General features: G+C 42.7%; 1 protein-coding gene across 2 annotated transcripts in view; it reads left to right on the forward strand.

The window, feature by feature from the left end:
• Positions 1 to 20,811, forward strand: part of MYOF (myoferlin) — a 178,190-nt gene that overhangs the window by 91,177 nt on the left and 66,202 nt on the right. For both annotated transcript variants that reach the window (XM_010379839.2, XM_010379846.2), the window contains 7 exons: positions 1,805 to 1,929; positions 3,029 to 3,145; positions 10,844 to 11,021; positions 12,250 to 12,374; positions 14,780 to 14,886; positions 17,220 to 17,412; positions 19,040 to 19,195. In XM_010379839.2, the coding sequence (XP_010378141.2) occupies positions 1,805 to 1,929; positions 3,029 to 3,145; positions 10,844 to 11,021; positions 12,250 to 12,374; positions 14,780 to 14,886; positions 17,220 to 17,412; positions 19,040 to 19,195 (1,001 nt within the window). The remainder of the gene's footprint in view (positions 1 to 1,804; positions 1,930 to 3,028; positions 3,146 to 10,843; positions 11,022 to 12,249; positions 12,375 to 14,779; positions 14,887 to 17,219; positions 17,413 to 19,039; positions 19,196 to 20,811) is intronic.

A 20,811-nucleotide genomic window follows, 5' to 3' on the forward strand; every position in this document is an offset into this window, starting at 1 on the left:
ACTCAAGGTCTGGAGTTAAATCTGCCAGTTTGTGGGACTTTTGACAAGTCGCATCACTTCTGTAGGCTTTGGCTTGCCCATCCATAATGTGACATGGCTGTGGTGCCACAGTTTAAACATCCATTCTTACTGGAATATTCTGTGATTCCACTTCTCTCTTTTTTTAAAAATCTTTTTTTGTGTGTGATTCAACTTCTAAAAATGACTTCCTTTCCTCTCTATGAATCTCTGCTTTAATTCTCTGTTCTCACCCAACATCCCTCCACTAAAACAAAATATTTTAGCACACAGAAAGAAGTCCAAACCCTGCTTATTAGTGATCAATTAATCGTCTTTGCAATGTTCCATATGCCACAGTGGATAAAGCCAAGCCAATTTATATGCTCATGTATATAGTCATTCCTCCTGTTCATTTGTCTTCAAGATGAAACATGATTCAGAGAAATCTCTGTTGAAGAAACTACTGGTCCCTCTTTGGGTTTCATAAGAGATTTCCAAATGTGTGTGACATGTAGCATCCTGGGGTGTTACCAAGTCTCAACCTTAGGCTGCATATGCATTACTTTTGTACATCTTAAATGTTTCTTTTTTCTTGCTGTCTTCACTGAGATTGCTATTCAGCTCTTTTCTGCCTGTGTCCATGATTTCTATCTCCCCACAAATGTGTACACGCCCACTTAAACATGCAGAGAGCCTCACATAATGAAAATGATTGTTCAGTACATGTCTATAGGGTTAGGTAAATTATTTATTAATGGGCATCATTCTGATGACACTGCTCCATATTTATCTTTCTCCCTTAGTTTTAAGCATATAGTTGGAAAGGGCCATAGGTATGATCTGGTCAACCTCATCGATAACAGGAATTATCCTGAAAACATGCTGAAAGATAGGCTGAAGGCTTTGCCTCAACATTTCTTCTGATTGTCCCTAATGCAGCCTGTCCCATTGTTTGTCATTTCTAATTCACAGAAAGTTCTGCCCTATACAGAGTGAACCAAAGCTGATCTCCCTGTAACTCCCAGCAGTGGTCCTTACTCTGCTTCTGGAGACAAGTCCATCCCTCTCCCATATGGGGGCCATTCAGGCTACTGAAGGCGTATTTCCCCAGCCTCACCCACAGTTTCCCCATTTTCAGCTATTTAATTATATTGTCCTCAGTGCCCTTTATTGAGAAGTTGTCTTGCTAAGACCAGGTAGCAGAAATAAGGAGCTTATCAGATGACCACCAGAGATAGAAAGGAATGAATGGGAATCTTCATGTCACTTACGAATATCACATGGTCTTACAACCACAGGCAGGCAGTTTATTAGTACTTATAAAATTTAAAAATATCTTGTATTTTTAACAGCATCTGCTAGAGTTATACTAACTACTGAAGATAAATGACACCTTTAGAGGAACAAATGAAGTTCATATAATATGTCATTTAATTGACTTCCCGAAACAATATAATCTTTTGCCTCAATTGGCAATGGCATGTTTAATACAATGCCCATTATAAACTTGCAAAAAATGTGAAGGTCAACTTCAAAGTCTAATTGCTCTTTATTTAAATAGCATTATATATTTATAAAAATAAGTTTACCTGCGCTATCCCCAAATGTTTTTATTTAATATTTTATGTAGCAATAAGAAAAGAGAAATACGGCAAGCCTCATGCTCATGATGCTTACAACTTGCATTAATACAGCTAACTCACAAAATGGAAAATAGTCTCACCTAACTAACTAATAACTAATATTTATTTCAATAGATTGAATGTTAAAAGCCTAACACCTAATGATGATGTTTCTCTCTCAGTAAACACAGGAGAAACAGAGGTAGGCTTTGTTCCAACATTTGGACCTTGTTACCTGAATCTTTACGGAAGCCCCAGAGAGTACACAGGATTCCCAGACCCCTATGATGAGCTGAATACTGGAAAGGTTGGTTTCTCAATTAAGGTGGCTATGAATCAGCATTGGTTAATGTGATTATTTCTTCTTATAATGTCTGATCAAGTATTGCAGGATAGAAGTTTCATACTCCCTAAGACTTAGAATGCAAAGATAGGAAAAGATTATGGAGATGATCTCACTGGGGGATGGCCAATGGCCATTTCCCCCAACTTCTATGCTTATGGTAGACATCAATAATCAATGCTGGCTCTCTTTCCTAATAAGCCCCTGTGCTGCCTTGGAATTCTTTTCAACATCATATTCCAGGAATTTACCAAGCACTAGGCAGTGACATGCTCCCTGAAACCCTTTATTACCCTTGATCTGATCAATCCTTTCATTTCATAGATGAAGACATTGAAACCCAGAGATGGGAAATGCTCTTTTTACTACAACAGAAGCCAAATGTCTTTTAGGTATCTCCAAGGCTCAAGAAAGGGACCAAGCTAGAGAGAAAAAGCCCTGAGAGGGGAAGGGTAAAAGACTGGCTGTGGTGATGGGGGCCCTCCCATCCTTTCCAGAAGGTTCTATTGCCAGCACTGCTGGGTGTGGTGGGAGGAGTAGCCGCTCTTCATTCTCATGCTCAGCTGCACCCAGAACATCTTCCTCCTACATCTTCCTCCTTTACTTCCTGGCTATTCTGAGACTTGCCCTGGGTGCCAACATGGCAGCCTCCCTATTCTGAGAAGAGGAGAAAGGCGACCAAGTTAACACAGAAAAATGCAGAGCTTTCCTGCTAAAGTACGGTGAAGGGAGACTTAGAGCCCCATCTACCTCCTACCTCCCAGGCTCCGCAACCTCCTTCTGGAGCTAGAGCATGGTTTGAAGGCCTCTGACCTTGGTCATAGCTAAGATCTTTTTCAGCCCTGGCATCCCAAGGCGCTCTTTGAGATCTGTCCTAAAACCAGTGGCTCTTGTTTCAAATACCAGAGACCTGAATCCAGCTGGGAGAGTTGCCGACTGATTCATTTTGAAGGTTAGGGCCATGGGAAGGAGAAACTTTTTGCAGTTGTATTAGCCTGACTAGAGACACAATTCTTTTTGCTATTGCTACCTAGAGGAATAATCCTGGATTATTGCCTTTCAGGGGGAAGGAGTTGCCTACAGAGGCAGGATCTTGGTTGAATTAGTCACTTTTCTTGAGAAGACACCACCAGATAAAAAGCTTGAGCCCATTGCAAATGATGACCTGCTGGTTGTTGAGGTAAATGTTAGAGTGTGAATAATGTATGGTATAGAAAAGGAGACCTCCAGGGACTGAAGGGGTAGCTGGGGGTGTTGGAAGGCAACCCAACTCACAATGAACGCACTCATCTGGATGTTTCTACAACAGCCCTATGAGAATTGCTTCATCCTTTGAGATGTTAATACCCTATTGAAAACTGGCAAGAGCACTGATACGGTTTTTGCACAAACTGAATGACCTGTTTGCTAACTAGTGTTGGGGGTCATGGGGAAGTGGCCGTAACAGTCACTTCTTGCTGGCACCAAGAGCTATAGGTGCCACCACTACTCATTTCCATTTTCAGAGGTGGCTGGTGGGCCTCAGGCTTCCCAGCATGGGAGAGCAGGTGTGCTGAGGGCTCACATTGCAATGGCTGTGAACCCTGCTTCCTCCTTGAAGACAGGAAATCTTCCCAGTTGACTTCCCCAACCATTTCTGAGAATCCAGATCGATGTCCGTGTGTTGCACAAATCTGAATCGTTTGCCAGCACAGCCAGCTCATGGATACCTGTCTGTCTGAGGCCCTCCTTGCTGGGTTGCAAATTACCGCCAGCCCCCCAACTGCCCCAGGCTGCTGTCACCCTCTGTTCCAAGCACACAGGATAGGCCCTGCCCTGATTTCCCCACTTTACAGCAGAAACCAAACAGCAACTTTTAAAAAGCTTTCACTTTCAGTTTTTGGGATAAGAATAAGAAAATACAGTAAAACGGGTGACAATGTGGTTGCAAAATGTGGCTATTTTCAAAGCTCATAGGGTCAGGCTGGTGTTCTGGGTCCCTGACAGTCAGCTTTCCTGTCTACTCACAGCCTGTCTCCTTGTGGCAGGACTGGGTTCTCCATGCTCTCCCCAAACTCCCGTGGTGCCCAGAACACATCTTCATGTGAGTCCAGGCCCAACTGCCATGAGTTCTCCAGCGAGCCTGGGCCTTTTCCCTCTAGTTATCCGATGTCTGCCTGTTATATCAGCTCCCTTTGCAGGATGATTGACAGGGAGAATAGCCATGCCCTTTAACAGAAACTATCCCTTCTTCCCCAGAGCAATATGGCCTTGCTCATTGACTCCAGAAGACAGCTATATCAGGAGGTTAGCATCCAAAGCAGTCTTCTGGATTCCCCAGGCTTCACATGTTTGAAACATCCATGGTCCAGTGCTTGAGCTGTACTAATTTCATTCCTGTCTCCTCCTTTGAGAGGAAAGGAGCAGGCTCCTGAGACTGCCCTCTCTACACCTCACAGCCTCAGGAAGGAACCTAGCATTGCCACAGCAGCAAGCCACGGGGCATCCGTGTAACTTCACACTGGAAAAAGAAATAGTTCTCCCCCATGAATTATTACAGCAAAGATGATCATTTCTTTTGTTTTTTTACTAGTTAAGGACAAAAGTCAATAAGGTCCTGGTCATAGTCTTTCTGTCTATTCCACAACATGATCTACTCTGAAGTCCAGGAATTACAATAGATCTTGAGGAAAAATTAAGAAAAGGAAAAAAAAAGTGAGGGAGAGTGGGAAAAGGGGCTGTTTCCATGCTAGTTACAGCCAGGATCATGCAAGAGAGTAGCCAGAAACCACTTGGAGGCCTCCGTAGAGACACATGGTGGTTTTTGACTTGAGTAGTTACAGATTGGAGTTGGTTCTTGAAATGTTGGTTGGAATTCAGGGTTATGCACAAATGCCACCATGGACAGTCAACCATTATGGTACCTCTTTATTTTGTTCCATCACCAGAATGTAATTTAAGTTCATGCTGCTCCTCTTTGTTTTAAACAACTGTAGCTGCAGGAAGAAGTTCTTGAGAAAGAGACCCAAGAAAATATTTTTAAAATGCTTTATTAACTGGAGTGCAAAACAAAATTAGTTTCCTTCACTGCAAATAGTTAAACACATACAGGCAAAGAAGCTTATTTCATTAATTTAGTGTAAAAGCAAAAAAAAAGTCAACAATATATATTGCCCACAGTGTATGTCAACAGAATAAAAGAAGAACTTTTTATTGACTGGTAAACAAAACAGAATTCATTTTCTTTGCTCTGAATAATTAAACACAGACAGCAAAATAGCTCATCTTTTTTTTTTTTGAAACGGAGTCTCGCTCTGTGGCCCAGGCTGGAGTGCAGTGGCCGGATCTCAGCTCACTGCAAGTTCCGCCTCCCGGGTTTACGCCATTCTCCTGCCTCAGCCTCCCGAGTAGCTGGGACTACAGGCGCCCACCACCTCGCCCGGCTAGTTTTTTGTATTTTTTAGTAGAGACGGGGTTTCACCGGGTTAGCCAGGATGGTCTCGATCTCCTGACCTCGTGATCCGCCCGTCTCGGCCTCCCAAAGTGCTGGGATTACAGGCTTGAGCCACCGCGCCTGGCCAGCTCATCTTTTTAATTAAATAAATTTAATAAAATCAAAAGTGAAATGAAGCAAAAATTTTAAAAACCTAACAGCGTTACAGAATAGGAGAGAAATGGGGACTCTGAAGATGTAGCCACACTTCAAGCAACCAGGGGCCCTAGGAGAGAGTGAAAAGAGCAGATCTGTGCACCTGCCAGAAGGACTGAATGAATGAATGCAGTCAACCTACAACATGATCATGACCCTTGTCCGTCTTCAAAGGTCCTCTGTTCTGGGTGTTGTGCAGCTAACAAAATTTTTTGGTAAAGCTAAAGAGGCTGCAACAAACGGGCAACTTTGTTGCCAAAGAGCCAAGCGCTCCCCATCTTTCTAAAGCAGAACTGAGCTATTGCTCCCGGTGGGCCTGGTCAGTAGAGGCTGCAGTGCAGGAGGGATGCAGCAGGTTCAGCCTGGCCACTTCCATAGTAAGAATCAGGCAGATAGAAGATCAAGTGTTGCCAACCCAGTGTTGTTCTAATACCTGCTGGCTTCTGGAGCCTCTGCCCTGCCACTAAAGGACCCCATTTTTTTTTTGGTCTCCAGGATCAAGAGTCTGTTGTTGGACTGCTTTCTCCCTGCTCCTCTTTCGCCAGTCTCCTTAGATGTGACTGAATGTATTTTGGGAGCATTCTATGCACTTGCATTCTCCCTCCTACTCAACTACAATCTCCTTGAGAGCTCTCATTGGCCTGGCCCACATTAAGGGCTCAAAAATATTGCTAGAAACAGCACCTTCAGGTTCTTCCAGCTGCTCCATCAGGTGTCAGCTCCCTTTAGTAGACACACCGAAGGTGGCATGCTGGGCAGTGTTCACTTGTACCTGATCTCCTTGTCACTGACCTTTAGTGTCCCATGCCTTGTGTGTCCACAGCCACTTTCAAGAACTCTTAGCTCTTATCGATATCTTGCTTGACAGAAATCACCTCCTTTTCGAAATCGACTGCTGAAACTTTATACCACCTTATCTACAAGGTGCACTAGTCACTGATGATCAGAAAGAGAGTCCCAAGGCCCTTAACCCCACCTGAGTCCAATAGACTACAACTTATATTCTTTTTTTTTTTTTTTTTTTTTCTGAGACAGAGTTTTACTCTTGTTGCCTAGACTGGAGTGCAATGGTATGATCTTGGCTCACTGAAACCTCCACCTCCTGGGTTCAAGTGATTTTCTTGCCTCAGCCTCCCGAGTAGCTGGGATTACTGGCACCTCTCATCATGCCCGGCTAATTTTTTGTATTTTTAGTAGAGATGGAGTTTCACCATGTTGGCCAGGCTGGTCTGGAACTCCTGACTTCAGGTGATCCACTGGCCTTGGCCCCCCAGTGCTGGGATTACAGGCGTGAGCCACCGCACCCAGCCCAATTTATATTCTTTAATTTTCTCATGTTGTAGGCAGGTCTTGTCCCAGGCTCTGCTCTTCTCTGAATGGTGTTTGTTGTTCCTTCCCCGCGCTACCTCTTTGTGCCCTGAGGGCAGAGAGGAAGTGGGAAAGGTCTGAGGGAGCAGCAGAATTCTCAGCTGCCTGAATCATGGAGGGTAGCCTGGCTCTGGGGCGGGTGAGCAGATGGTGGAGGTGCTCTTCTTGGAGCCTTGGCTTGCCTGGTAATCCCGGGAGCTGCTCTGTCTTCAGCAGCTTGCTCACAGTGTGTTCCCTCTCTGTTGGGAATTGTGCTGATGGCCAGAAGCCCAAACTATTGCTTTTAGGGCTCTGACTCTCCAGGGAGGGTCCTATCAGGGATTCTGTGGGTCATTTTGCAGGCTCTGCATGAGAGTATCCACAGAGTTCTAATGGAATCCTGGCCATGTGGAGGCCTGCAGGGCAGAGCCGGCCCAGCTGCAGTATCATCCCTGTAGTTCCCACCACACCTCTGAGCCTCCCCATGAACCTTCTCCATCCTGTGCAGCCCCTGGCTTAACAGATGGCTCCAGCTTAAATACCGGCCATTTTCTCCTGGGCCCTGACTCGGGTCACAAATTATGTGTCCTATTTTTAGCTCCTTCCCTTTTCTCCTATCATGCTAGTTGGTTTACAAAGAAGAAGTTATATTGTATATAGTTCTGACTAATCCAAATAACTTCCTACTTTTTCATTTTGACACAATTTAAGCTCAAACCCAGAATTTCCACATCATTCTGGACCATGGGTATTCCAGGGGGCTTAGCTGTGGGTAGCTGAGCAGAGCTCTTGATAAGTGGCATGCTCCCCTATTCCTCCTCTATCAAGGTGACAGTGGACTAAGCTAGGGAGGCTTTTAGACTCACAATGCCCAGGTTAAAGCTTCCTCAGGTCATTCAATGTGCAGCTCAGGTTGCAAACCAATGTTTTAGGAAGACTTTTTAGAAAGATTGAGGCCTAGAGGGGATTTGACAAAACCCTATTGGAGGGTTTTATTATACCATGTCAAAAACTCCTTTAACCAAAATGGAGACTCTGTAATAGAAGGATGTTCAGGGGTTCTTCAAGACCACAAGCTTCAGTCACTGTCAGAAGTTCTTAAAACAGTCCTCAAAAATTTAAAAATTCCAGCCAGGCACGGTGGCTCATGCCTGTAATCCCAGCACTTTGGGAGGCCAAGGCAGGCAGGTCACTTGAGGTCAGGAGTTAGAGACCAGCCTGGCCAACATGGTAAAACCCCGTGTCTACTAAAAATACAAAAATTAGCCAGGTGTGGTGACACACGCCTGTAATCCCAGCTACTTGGGAGGCTGAGGCAGGAGAATCACTTGAACCCGGGAGGCAGAAGTTGCAATGAGCCAAGATCGAACCACTGTACTCCAGCCAGGGCGAAAGAGCGAGACACAGTCTTAAAAAAAAAAAGAATTGGGCCGGGCGCGGTGGCTCAAGCCTGTAATCCCAGCACTTTGGGAGGCCGAGGCGGGCGGATCACGAGGTCAGGAGATCGAGACCATCCTGGCTAACACGGTGAAACCCCGTCTCTACTAAAAATACAAAAAAAAAACTAGCCGGGCGAGGTGGCGGGCGCCTGTAGTCCCTGCTACTCTGGAGGCTGAGGCAGGAGAATGGCCTAAACCCGGGAGGCGGAGCTTGCAGTGAGCTGAGATCCGGCCACTGCACTCCACTACAGCCCGGGCGACAGAGCAAGACTCCGTCTCAAAAAAAAAAAAAAAAAAAAAAAGAATTAAAAATTCTACTTCTGGGTATATACCCAAAATAATTAAAAGCAGAGACTGGGTACCATCAGAGTTCTAGAATAGACGCAGGATGCGGATAGTATTGCATGGCAGAATGCACAGGACATAATGAAACACAGCAACCTAAACCATTGCATGGCTCTTTGCCAAAAGAAGGCACAGTGCCTGAAGATCTGTGGGAATATGTCTCATAAAGGAGATATGCCAGCTGAGCAAGGATTTGGGGCAGGATATGGATTCAAGAGATTTTATGTGCCCATGAAGGAAGGCCTGAAGGGCTCATGGTCATTTCTGGTAGGCTGGTAGGTACTCAGTGTGGTTATTGTTGATCCTATCTTCGACTCTCTCAGTAAACCAGTAATTTAAAAAGAAAAAGGAAGGTTTGGGGCTGGGCGTGGTGGTTCATGCCTGTAATCCCAGCATTTTGGGAGGCTGAGGAGGGCGGATCACGAGGTCAGGAGATCGAGACCATCCTGGCTTACACGGTGAAACCCCGTCTCTACTAAAAATACAAAAAATTAGCCAGGTGCAGTGGAGGGTGCCTGTAGTCCCAGCTATTCCGGAGGCTGAGGCAGGAGAATGGCATGAACCTGGAGGCGGAGCTTGCAGTGAGCCAAGATTGTGCCACTGCACTTCAGCCTGAGTGACAGAGTGAGACTGTCTCAGGAAAAAAAAAAAGAAAAGGAAGGTTTGATTTCCATTTCAATAAAATAAATTTACCTTATTTCCCTATTTTTATTTATATCTGACATTAAAATCTTTATTGTTATTTGTGATTAGAAAATCAATACTTGGCCGGGCGCGGTGGCTCAAGCCTGTAATCCCAGCACTTTGGGAGGCTGAGACGGGCGGATCATGAGGTCAGGAGTTCGAGACCATCCTGGCTAACACGGTGAAACCCCGTCTCTACTAAAAAATACAAAAAGCTAGCCGGGTGAGGTGGCTGGTGCCTGTAGTCCCAGCTACTCAGGAGGCTGAGGCAGGAGAATGGCGTAAACCCGGGAGGTGGAGCTTGCAGTGAGCTGAGATCTGGCCACTGCACTCCAGCCTGGGCGACAGAGCGAGACTCCTTCTCAAAAAAAAAAAAAAAAAAAAAAAAAAAAGAAAATTAATACTTTAGCTGGGTGCAGTGGCACACACCTGTAGTCGCAGCTAGTTGGGAGGCTGAGGCCAGAGGATCACTTGAGCCCCCAAGAGGTTGAGGCTGTAGTGAGCCTTGATTGTGCCATTGCACTCCAACCTAGTGACAGCGCAAGACCCTGCCTCAAAAAAAAAAAAAGAAAAATGAAAATTAATATTTCATTCAAAATCATTAAAAATGTGTAAGTTAGAATGTAAAGTTTGCCATAATCTCTCTACCTTCTCCAACATAACTGCTGTTAACAATTTGAGTTATATTCCTCCAGACCTTCTTTATGAATATGCCAATATTAAAATATCTATTTAATAGATTTACTTAAAATATACTGTTTTTTTTTTGTTTTGTTTTTTTTTTTTTTTTTTTTTTTTTTGAGATGCAGTCTTGCTCTATCAACCAGGCTAGATGCAGTGGCATGATCTTGGCTCACTGCAACCTCTGTCTCCCGGGTTCAAGTGATTCTCGTGCCTCAGCCTCCCAAGTAGCTGGGATTACAGGTGTGCACCACCATGCCCGGCTAATTTTTGTATTTTTAGTAGAGAAGGGGTTTCACCGTGTTGGCCAGGATGGTCTTGAACTCCTGACCTCAACTGATCCACTCACCTCGGGCTCCCAAAGTGCTGGGATTACAGGCATGAGCCACTGCGCCCAACCCAAAAAATACTCTTGTCATGGTTGCACATATGGATCTATTTAAGTCTTTTTATGAACTTTCATTCTATTTTATGGATGTAACATAACTTGTTTAACAAGTGGCCTACTGAAAGATGTGTGTACCATTTTCATTTTTTTCCCTCCATTTCAGTCAATGCCACAAGGGACATTCTAGTGCTTCTATCTTTGCTCACTTGTATGAGCGCAAGAGGAACTGCTGGGTCCAAGAACATTCTCCCCTGTCATTTAATTCAGCACTACTTATTAGGTTTAGAATTGCATCTGCTAGAAATCCACATATAAATAAGGACAAAAGGCCTTTCAGTGAACCTTATGTCTGCTCATACTTTATAGAAATACCAGCGAAGGCGGAAGTACAGCCTGTCTGCCGTTTTTCATTCGGCCACCATGTTGCAAGATGTTGGTGAGGCCATTCAGTTTGAAGTCAGCATTGGGAACTATGGCAACAAATTTGACACCACCTGTAAACCTTTGGCGTCAACAACTCAATACAGTCGTGCTGTATTTGATGGTAAGATTGGCACTAACCGTTTTCTCCTCTGCAAGTTTACAGTGGGTGCACCACGGGACTGGAAGCAAGCACTGTGTCTTCCCTCTGGCACTGTTCTCCCCAGCCTATGGTTAGTGGAAAGGAAAAGGTTGAATGAGGAAGAGAGTATGGTTGGGGTTCAGGCACCTTAAAGACTGGCCAAACCCAAGAAATTGCAGGTCCCATTGCCAGAGGTTGAACCCCAATGCCACCCTCTCCCCAGCCAGCTTTAACATTGGTTTTGCCATGTAAGACCCCAAGGTAGCCATTGTGCTAAGTACTGAGCTCTCCAAAGCAGCTTCTACCCCTACAAAGCCCCAAATCTTTCTTAGGTGGAGTAGTTGAAATGAATGGGACTCTGGCTCAGATACTGGGAAACCATGCTTCTGATCTTCATTCTGTCACTCACCAGCCTGTGACCTTAACCGCATCACTGAATTCTAACCCTCAGTTTCTTTGTCTTCTCCGGAGTTGATGTGAGGATTAAATAGCTGTATTTGAACAAAGATGGGTGAGAAATGATTCCTGATTTTAAGGAGCTTACATTCTAGTCTATAAAAATAAATCATAATAGAAAGCAAGGTATGAGAATTTCCAATAAAACTGTCAGCAAATTGAGAGTACAGAGAAGGGAGAGAGGAATACTGATCAAATTTCCCAACAGCATTGCCAGAGCTTTAACTTAATTTTTGTACAATCAGTTTTAAAATATAAGACATCCTAGAAAATATCAGCTAATAATTCTTAATCACAGTAAGGCTCTAGTACCAAACCCTATGTAGCCAGCTAAAGCTTTCAAAGAACAGGAAATTCTTTCCTTTTGCCCACTTCCAACAAAAACATTTATTTAGAATAACAATTTTTAGGGACTAACATGTTCAGTCTAGCTTCCTGTGTTGTCTGTATTTTCTGCTGCCATGTTAGGAAACCATCTTTGATGTTCAGATGTGTGGCCCTGAATCACTAAACGATCCTGAGATTGCTGTGCTCTGTCTACTAGGATGTCTCAGAGAAAATTTCAGAACAGACTGAATGAAAAAGAGCTTCCTAGTCTTCAATTGCTTAATTGAGTCAAATTAAAGCACCAGATCACCTCAAGCTATTCCCTAAGCCTGTGGATTAATCAGCAGCTCAGTCTGCACATCTCTTTAATAAACATGCTGTCATTTTAAGTGTTCAGTGTTCATTGACCCCCCATGTTTTATACCAGGGAACTACTATTATTACTTGCCTTGGGCCCACACCAAGCCGGTTGTTACCCTGACTTCATACTGGGAGGATATTAGTCATCGCCTGGATGCGGTGAACACTCTCCTAGTTATGGCAGAACGACTGGTAAGTTTCTCTTTTTCTGCATTTCCTTTTCACCAAGCGGGGTGAATTAGGTATTAGGATGCAGGCCAGGCCACTATAACACAAAACAGTGCTCAATACAGTGATCAATAAGGTAAGAGCAATGTCTCTAGGAAAAGTGGAGGTAGATGGTCCTAAGTTAGTATGGAGGTTCAGTGGTATTGGGGACCCAGGCTCTTACCCCCGGGTTGCTGTGCCATCACTCAGTAGTTATCATTGTCTGCATGGTAGAGGCAACTCACTACTACATCTGCCCTCCAGCCTGAGGGGAGCGGTGGTAAACAGTGGGGAAAAGATGACATCAGCCTTTCACTTGAAGGGAAAGATGCAGAAGTCATATTCCTAATTTCTACTCACTTTCTACTGGCCAGAATCCAGTCATACAGCCACATGTGACTCCAAGGAAGGTGGAAAATGTAGTCTTATGCCTGGGCAGGCATATGCCCAGATAAAAATTTTTTTACTGTGGAAGAGGGGAGGATGAAAAAGGTAGGAGTGGGGGTGGAATAGGAACTCATAGTTTCTGCCTTAATTTTTGTGTGGAGAATGGTTCATTCCAATAGCAATATAAAACTCTTGAGAACTTTGCAGTGGAAATCTCCACTGCAGGAAGAGGTAGCTTAGAGGAACCAATGTCTGACACATTCCACTCTTGCTGCAGACTAGAGGAACTTCTTTTGTTTGGAGGTTGGGGATTTCCTTTGGTGCAAACTGCATATATATGATATCTGTGATTATTCGTCTAGTTGACATTGGTCAACTAGATTGGCGAGGAGAAGGGGATATGTTTGGGATATTTCTAATTAAGCAAAAATACCAAGTTACTTGGCCAGGTGCAGTGGCTCAGCCAGTAATCCCAGCACTTTGGGAGACCAAGGTGGGCGATCACTTGAGGTCAGGAGGCAGAGACCAGCCTGGTCAGCATGGTGAAACCCTATCTCTACTAAAAATACAAAAGAAATTACCTGGGTATGGTGATGTGTGCCTGTAATCCCAGCTACTAGGGAGGCTTAGACAGGAGAATCGCTTGAACCTGGGAGACGAAGGTTGCAGTGAGCCAAGAGGGCGCCATTACACTCCAGCCTGGACAGAGTGAGACTCTGTCTAAAAAAAAAATATATATATATATATACACACCAAGTTACTCCTGTCAGGTAGTGATAAAATCCATCTGGCTTTGGTGCTTTGGTTTCCAAATTATGTTAATATTAATTTTTTAAAGATCTAATCTCTACCAGGGCTGGACCAAAACATATGGGGTTTTAGGAGTATACTTGATCTAAAACTCTATGGCAAAATGTGGAATATTTTACATTATAAAGGCAATCTGGGAGGATAACTATAGGTTTAAAATGACTTAATCGTAACTGTCCCTAAAATAAAGTTGCAGTTGATAGGCAATGTACATCTCAAAGGCATTGGTGGAGAATTAGTTGCACCTGTGTTCTAACTGCATTTGCGATGCTCTTCAGCAGTTTTCACCCTGGTTCTTCTTATCAGCTCCCTCCACTGACCAAGCTGCCTAATGCGGACAGGATGGTGGCTTTCCCTATCCCCTGATTGGGATTTTTGATACTCATGGTAGGCTTTTCTTCAGCTTCTCTGTTGGCAGGTGCTCAATGGGATAGAACCACATGTTCTGAGCTTATCTCGTACTTTCTCTGCCCCAGTCTGTAAATCGCCATTTCTCCAAGCAACTGTTTCCTTTGAGTGGGGAATAGCATTTTAGAAACAAGATCTGGGTACTAGAGTGCTCACTACTACTGAAATATCATTGCTTCTAGGCCTTCTCGGCAAACGAATTTGCACACACACACATGTCTATTTATTTCTATATCTATCAATATATTAAAAGCCATGACTTCATAAAGATACTTCCAATTCCAGTCCAGTACCACGAGGTTTATTCTAGTCCTCCGTGTTTCTGTATCTCTAACTTTCTTCTCCAGCAGTGAGAAATCTGGCCTTCGTTATCCTCAATATATTTGCTCCTTGGTTCAATCCTAAAATCTGTAGGTAAACCACTGTGAAAAATAAGCCTACTAATTAGAGTTCAATATGTTTATGGGTTTGTTTTTTTTATTTTTTATTTTTTATTTTTTATTTTTGCCTTTTAACAAAGAGTACATGGTCAAAATACTGTGTTCCAAAAGTTACTTGGGTTAGTTTAGTATAATTATGTTATTCATCTGAAATGGAATTAGGTCTGTTTTATTTCTGGTTATATTCCACTTTAGGGTTCCCTCTCCTATCTTTGCTGGTTTTGTTTTATTTGTTTTTTGAATATATAACAATATTTACATGATTTCAAAGGTTAAACTATATGAAAAGGTATAATGGCATAATAAACAATTATCAATTATTTCCTCTCTTTTCAAATTCTTCAGCAAACAAATATAGAGGCTCTAAAATCAGGGATACAAGGTAAAATTCCTGCAAACCAGCTGGCTGAATTGTGGCTGAAGCTGATAGATGAAGTTATAGAAGACACAAGGTACAGTGATCTTACACCTATCTCAGAATTTTTATCCAGGCTCTCCTCCCTGAAATTCTAAGACTGTAAAGCCTGAGGAATTGTTTCTAATGTTTGTCTAAGAAGTGATTTTGAATTGTTCAAACTTCGTAAAAAGCCCTCACTGGGAGGAGTGCCTGAATCACCACCAGGAAAAGCTCCACTTTCTGATTTGGTGCCAGTTCTAAAGTAGCCTAGGGAGGCTGAGTCCCCACTCCCGGAAGCACATCCCAGGCAGCCTCAGGCAAGGGATGGGGAGGGGAGGAAGAAGCAAGCCTGAGCCTCTGCTTCTTATCAACCCAAGGATGACCCCCACCCTGGAGAAGGGTGACTTCTGGCTTCTACGGAGAATGGAATCTGGGGGTGGAGCATCAATTTTGCCATTCAGAACAATATCTCTAATTCATAAACATATTTTTAGAAACTGCCTTTTTACTTGCTCTTTTACTGAATGCCTAATGAACACTGTGGCCAAGCCTCAGATTTGACTTGAACCAGCGGAACTTTCATAACCGATGAGGGGAAACAGCTCAGATCTTTTAGCATATGGAAATCAAAGGGGGAAGTGATTCGTTACAAACTCATTTTAAATATTGGTTAATAAAGCAGTGGACAGGGAAGTTCTGAAAGAAAAGCATATTGAATGCTTTCCATAAGCAAAAAGGCCTTTATTCCCCACGCTGGGCTAACGCCCTAAGTCACCCTGTCTTCTTGTGCCTCCTAGTGGTAAAGCCGGTAATTGAAACGCAACCCAAATCAAAGTACTACTGGAGCGCTTGTTTAAATTCTGAATGTTAGAGCTGGGTCCTAAGGGATCATGTCCTTCAGTCTCCTTATCTTGTAAATGAGAAAACAGAGGCCCAAAGAGGTGAAATGACATATCTGATGCCCAGAGCTAGGTTTGACAACTCAGCCCCTCTTCCTGCCACATATTTCACAGTCAACATCTATTTGTCCAAGGCCCCAAGTGTGACTTTTGAACTAATAGCTTCCAGATATCTTTTTGCCTCAAAGTCTCACTCTGGGGAATTAACTCTTCAAGTGCAATGCCATAGTTATTTATGAAATCAAACAGAAACATTTGGTAATAACTTTCATGGAGAAAATGTCTGTGAATTTTAAGATTTACAGTCATCTATTTATACTTCTGATATGAGCTGTTTTTGAGGAATCAAATTGGAATCTTTTAAAACTTTATGTAACAGGAAATTCAGTGTTTAAGGGAAGTCATGCTAGGATTTTCTTCACTGAAGAAGCTGGGTGAAATTCAAGTGAGTGGAAATTCTAGGTAGGGACACTGTGAATAGAGCTTCCTGAACCTGGTGAAAACCTCACCCTGTGTCCACCAGATGCCATGGTGAGAGGGAAGGCCTGGCAGCAGAAGGCTAATTCTGGCCCTAGCTCAGCCATTCTCAGTAACCCTTGGGGGTCTCATCACAACACATCCAAGTTCTCATATTGAATGGAGATTTGGCCTACATGGGTGGTTCATAAATCTTTCTGGAGTTCATGGGCCCCTTTGAGAATCTGATGAGATGATGATGATAAAGATGACAATGAGATGATGATGAGGATGGCAACGTTGTTTAGACTTTGCTACGCAACTGTTCTAAATGCTTTCCATACAGCAACTCATTTCCTTCTCACAACAGCCCTAAAAAGTATGTTCCACATTTGAAAATAGGAGGACAAGGAAGTAAGTGACTGGTCAAGACAATAGAACTAGTAAAGAATGGAGCCACGCTGAGTACCCAGGTCGTTGGCTCCAAAGCCTATGTTTATCGTTACATCACACTACGTGTTGACACAGATAGACACAGTTTCTTTATAAGTTCCAGAGTTTCACAGACCTTCTAAGACCCATCCACAGACTGCTTAGAGGCCCAGGATTCCCTAAGTTAAGTATGCTTCAGCTAAATGGTCTCTAAGCTCCCTTCTTCTTCCATCATTTTGGGGGTCTGTAAAATGATTATAGACAGCAAAAGAAGGGAAAGCCAGTTTCTCTCAGCTGCCACTGTTTCCATCTTCTTTCCAGTGACTCCTCGGGCCATAAGTTAAACTCTAAGGCCTAAAACAGCTTTTGGATTTTCATCTCCCTGTATTCCTTATGAACATTAAGAGACTGGCAGGTCTGCTCTGGCAATGCCAGATGCATTCAACTCCCAGCGTAAACTAGGCAATGCTTTGTAGATTCAGTTAGGAGGTCGATGTGGTTTGCAAGATGGAAATCAAACATAAATGTATTTGACCGTTCTGAAGCCTAAAATTAGGTTATTCTTCAAATCCTCTCTTTCTTTTTTTCTTCCTTTTTCTAGATACACGTTGCCTCTCACAGAAGGAAAAGCCAACGTCACAGTTCTCGATACTCAGATCCGAAAGCTGCGATTCAGATTTCTCTCCCAGATACATGAGGCGGCTGTGAGGATGAGGTCGGAAGCCACAGACGTGAAGTCCACACTGGCAGAAATTGAGGACTGGCTTGATAAATTAATGCAGCTGACTGAAGAGGTAGGACTTTTAAACTACACGAACGTCACCTGATATGGGAGAAGGGCTCTGCGAAATGGCACCAAGAATAGGGTGGTGGAAAGAGAATCTACTACATTATCTTGGATATTGAGCAGATCTGACAGATTGTAAAAATCAGTGAGTAACTGGGCTGAGGATGCTAGTGATGAATGTGATTGAAATCAGAGCAGGGGAATAATTTTGAGTTGGTGATCTTGGAAATGTCTTCAAAAGTGGACAAATCATTAGCATTTTCATGGTACTGTTGGAGAATATTTTGAATGATCTTTGTAGTTCAGAGGATTAAAATGTCAGCTTTGGCTGGGGTTGGGAAGACCTGAATTTGAACCTTGCTTCTACCATGTATAACATTGGGCAAGTTATTCAACCTCTCCGAGCCTCAGTTTCCCCATCTGTAAAATGGAGATAAACATAGCGCTTACTAGTTAGCTTTGTTGTGTGAAGATTTTAAAAAGATGGTGGGTGTAAAAATGTCCATCAATGATAGACTGGATTAAGAAAATGTGGCACATACATACCATGGAATACTATACAGCCATTAAAAGGATGAGTTCATGTCCTTTGTAGGGATGTGGATGAAGCTGGAAACCATCATTCTCAGCAAACTATTACAAGGACAGAAAACCAAATACTGCATGTTCTCACTCATAGGTGGGAATTGAACAATGAGAACATTTGGACATAGGGCGAGGAACATCACACACTGGGGCCTGTTGGGGGGTGGGAGACTGGGGGAGGGATAGCATTAAGAGAAATACCTAATGTAAATGACGAGTTGCTGGGTACAGCAAACCAACACGGCACATGTATACCTATGTAACAAACCTGCACGTTGTGCACATGTACCCTAGAACTTAAAGTATATATATGTGTATATATGTGTGTGTGTGTGTGTGTGTGTATATATATATATATATATATATATATACACACTCTTTAAATTCTCTTCCTGTCTCAGAAATCAGAGGGTTAGGTAGGTAGTCATATATTTGTTGGTAGAAATACACTTGAAAAAGCACACAGGATTATAGGTAATTTAATTTTCTACTTTGTATGCTTTGGTACTTTCACAGGGTTTTATAGTGGACTTAGGAGAAGCAATTTTTTATACCACTCTGTGCCAATAGGGACATTTGAATATCCAGCCCTGGAAGCTGGATTATCTCCTTTACAATCAGAAAAAAAGAGATTTGAAAACAAAATTAATATTTCAGATTTGGCAAATATTAGATGGTGAACCAGAGACCCTGTGTCCTGTAAAATATATGCAATTATAACCCTTTGACTGCCGCTGGTAGCTTTCTTCAAATGATGCTTGAGATAAGATGGAATATTTTCTAAGATACCTCCCAGAGAAGAGTAGGAGGGGCTTTTGCTAGGTGAAGCTGTGCCTCTGCTTCTCACCCTTCCCTTTGGCCTGCCTCCCGGCCCTGCAAACTCACAGTGTGGTCCTAGAAGATGGGAGCTCAGGAATTTGAGAGAGCCCTAACCACAGCATTTCTTTGCTAAATGAGTCCCTGAGGGTCCAGCCTGCAGGGTCTTCAGTCCCTCTCCATTTAGACTAACCATGACTGTGCTTCCTCTTCCATCCAATCCTCATGACCAGCCACAGAACAGCATGCCTGACATCATCATCTGGATGATCCGGGGAGAGAAGAGACTGGCCTATGCACGAATTCCCGCACATCAGGTCTTATACTCCACCAGTGGTGAGAATGCATCTGGAAAATACTGTGGGAAAACCCAAACCATCTTTCTGAAGGTACATGTCTTCCCTGTGTCACGTGAAACACACTAAATGCAAAAGCTGTATTCCTGAGAAGGGGCTGCTTTATGTCATTTGTTAATCATTGAACGGTGAGGCTGTTTGGGATCAATTCCAGCCCATTCTGGTCCCTCCCTCTGGGGTGATGATTCTGAGAGTGTGATCTGAGGTTGGCTGGCTTTCAGTCAAGGACACCTCCTTAGATGTCTTTGTGACGTTAATATAAACATGGCATTGTGAATGCTTTGCTTTCTGGCATGAATATTTCACTTCTAATGTCTCATGCAAGGCAGTGCCTTTCTTCCTTTCATTCTAGTGAATGTTGGGGAAAGAAAGAGAAAGCGGTAGAGCTGGTCCATGGAATCTGTTGCTCTAACCAAATGAGCAATAGATTGAATCAATTTCAGTTTGATGAACCAATCAAAGTGAACATTTTTGACAATCGTAACTTTAGGGAAGATATTCTGAATATTTTTAGAGTTATAGACCCTCTTAAGTGCCTGACAAAAACCACAGGCCATCTCCCCCAGGGAAATGCACACTGCATATGCAGCTAATATTTTGCATAGAATTTAGGAGCTTTATACAGCCCATAAGCCCATTCTAGGGTCCCGTATTAAGAACTCTGTGTGTGCATATGGGGAATCAAAGGTGAACCTAGGGCTGGAAACAAAGAAATCAGAATAATTCCCATTAATATGTTTTGACATCTCTCTGGCCAACCCCAACTGGAGTTCTTTGGATTTGGGACACAGAAATAACAATTAAGAAGAGAAAAGGCAGAGTCGGGAGAGTGTTCTCTTCAAACAAGGAGATTCTGCTAACTTTTAATAAATTTACTCATTGCTCTTTAATCAGGAGGGTGTAAATAGAATCAGAGTGATTATCTTCTTTCAAGTGTCTCTTGGTAGAATAAATTTTACTTAAGATAGAACCACAATTATAATTGACCTCAGCAGTGGGTGGAAGCAAACTGATTAATAAATAAAACTTCACAGGGGATGGGAGAGGAGACAAAGGCACCTTCTCTGTGTTAGGTTTTAGAAGTTAGTGGATAAACAGCAAAATGCTTTTAAGAGAATGTTTTATATATTTATTGATTTTGTTAATACTCATTACACAGTTTAGGGAGCTATTTAACTCGTGAGTTTTTTTGGTCTTGAGATCCCTTTATACTTTAGAAAAAGAAGATTGAAGACCCCAGAGAGCTTTGATTTATGTGGGTTATACCTATCAATATTTACTGTAATAGAAATCAAAACTGATAAATTTTAAAAATATTTATTGATTTAACCATAATAATAACAAACCCATTACTAACATAAATTACATCAATTATGTATTTAAAATGTTAACATAATTGTTAACATAAACTATGTATTTTTACAAAATACATTTTGTGTAGTAAATCAGAAAGCAGAGTGAGACTATTTTACATTTTTGCAAACTTCTTTAATGTCTTGCTAAACAGAAACATAACTGGATTCTCGCATCTTCTTGTGCATTTAAGCTGATGGAATTAGTTATTTGGTTGAAGTATATGAAGAGGATCTGGCCTCACATAGATATGTAGTTGGAAAAGGGAGGAGTATTGTAATAACCTTTTCAGATAA

The sequence above is a fragment of the Rhinopithecus roxellana genome, chromosome 11 (assembly GCF_007565055.1).
Source record: "Rhinopithecus roxellana isolate Shanxi Qingling chromosome 11, ASM756505v1, whole genome shotgun sequence".
Classification (NCBI taxonomy): Eukaryota; Metazoa; Chordata; class Mammalia; order Primates; family Cercopithecidae; genus Rhinopithecus; species Rhinopithecus roxellana.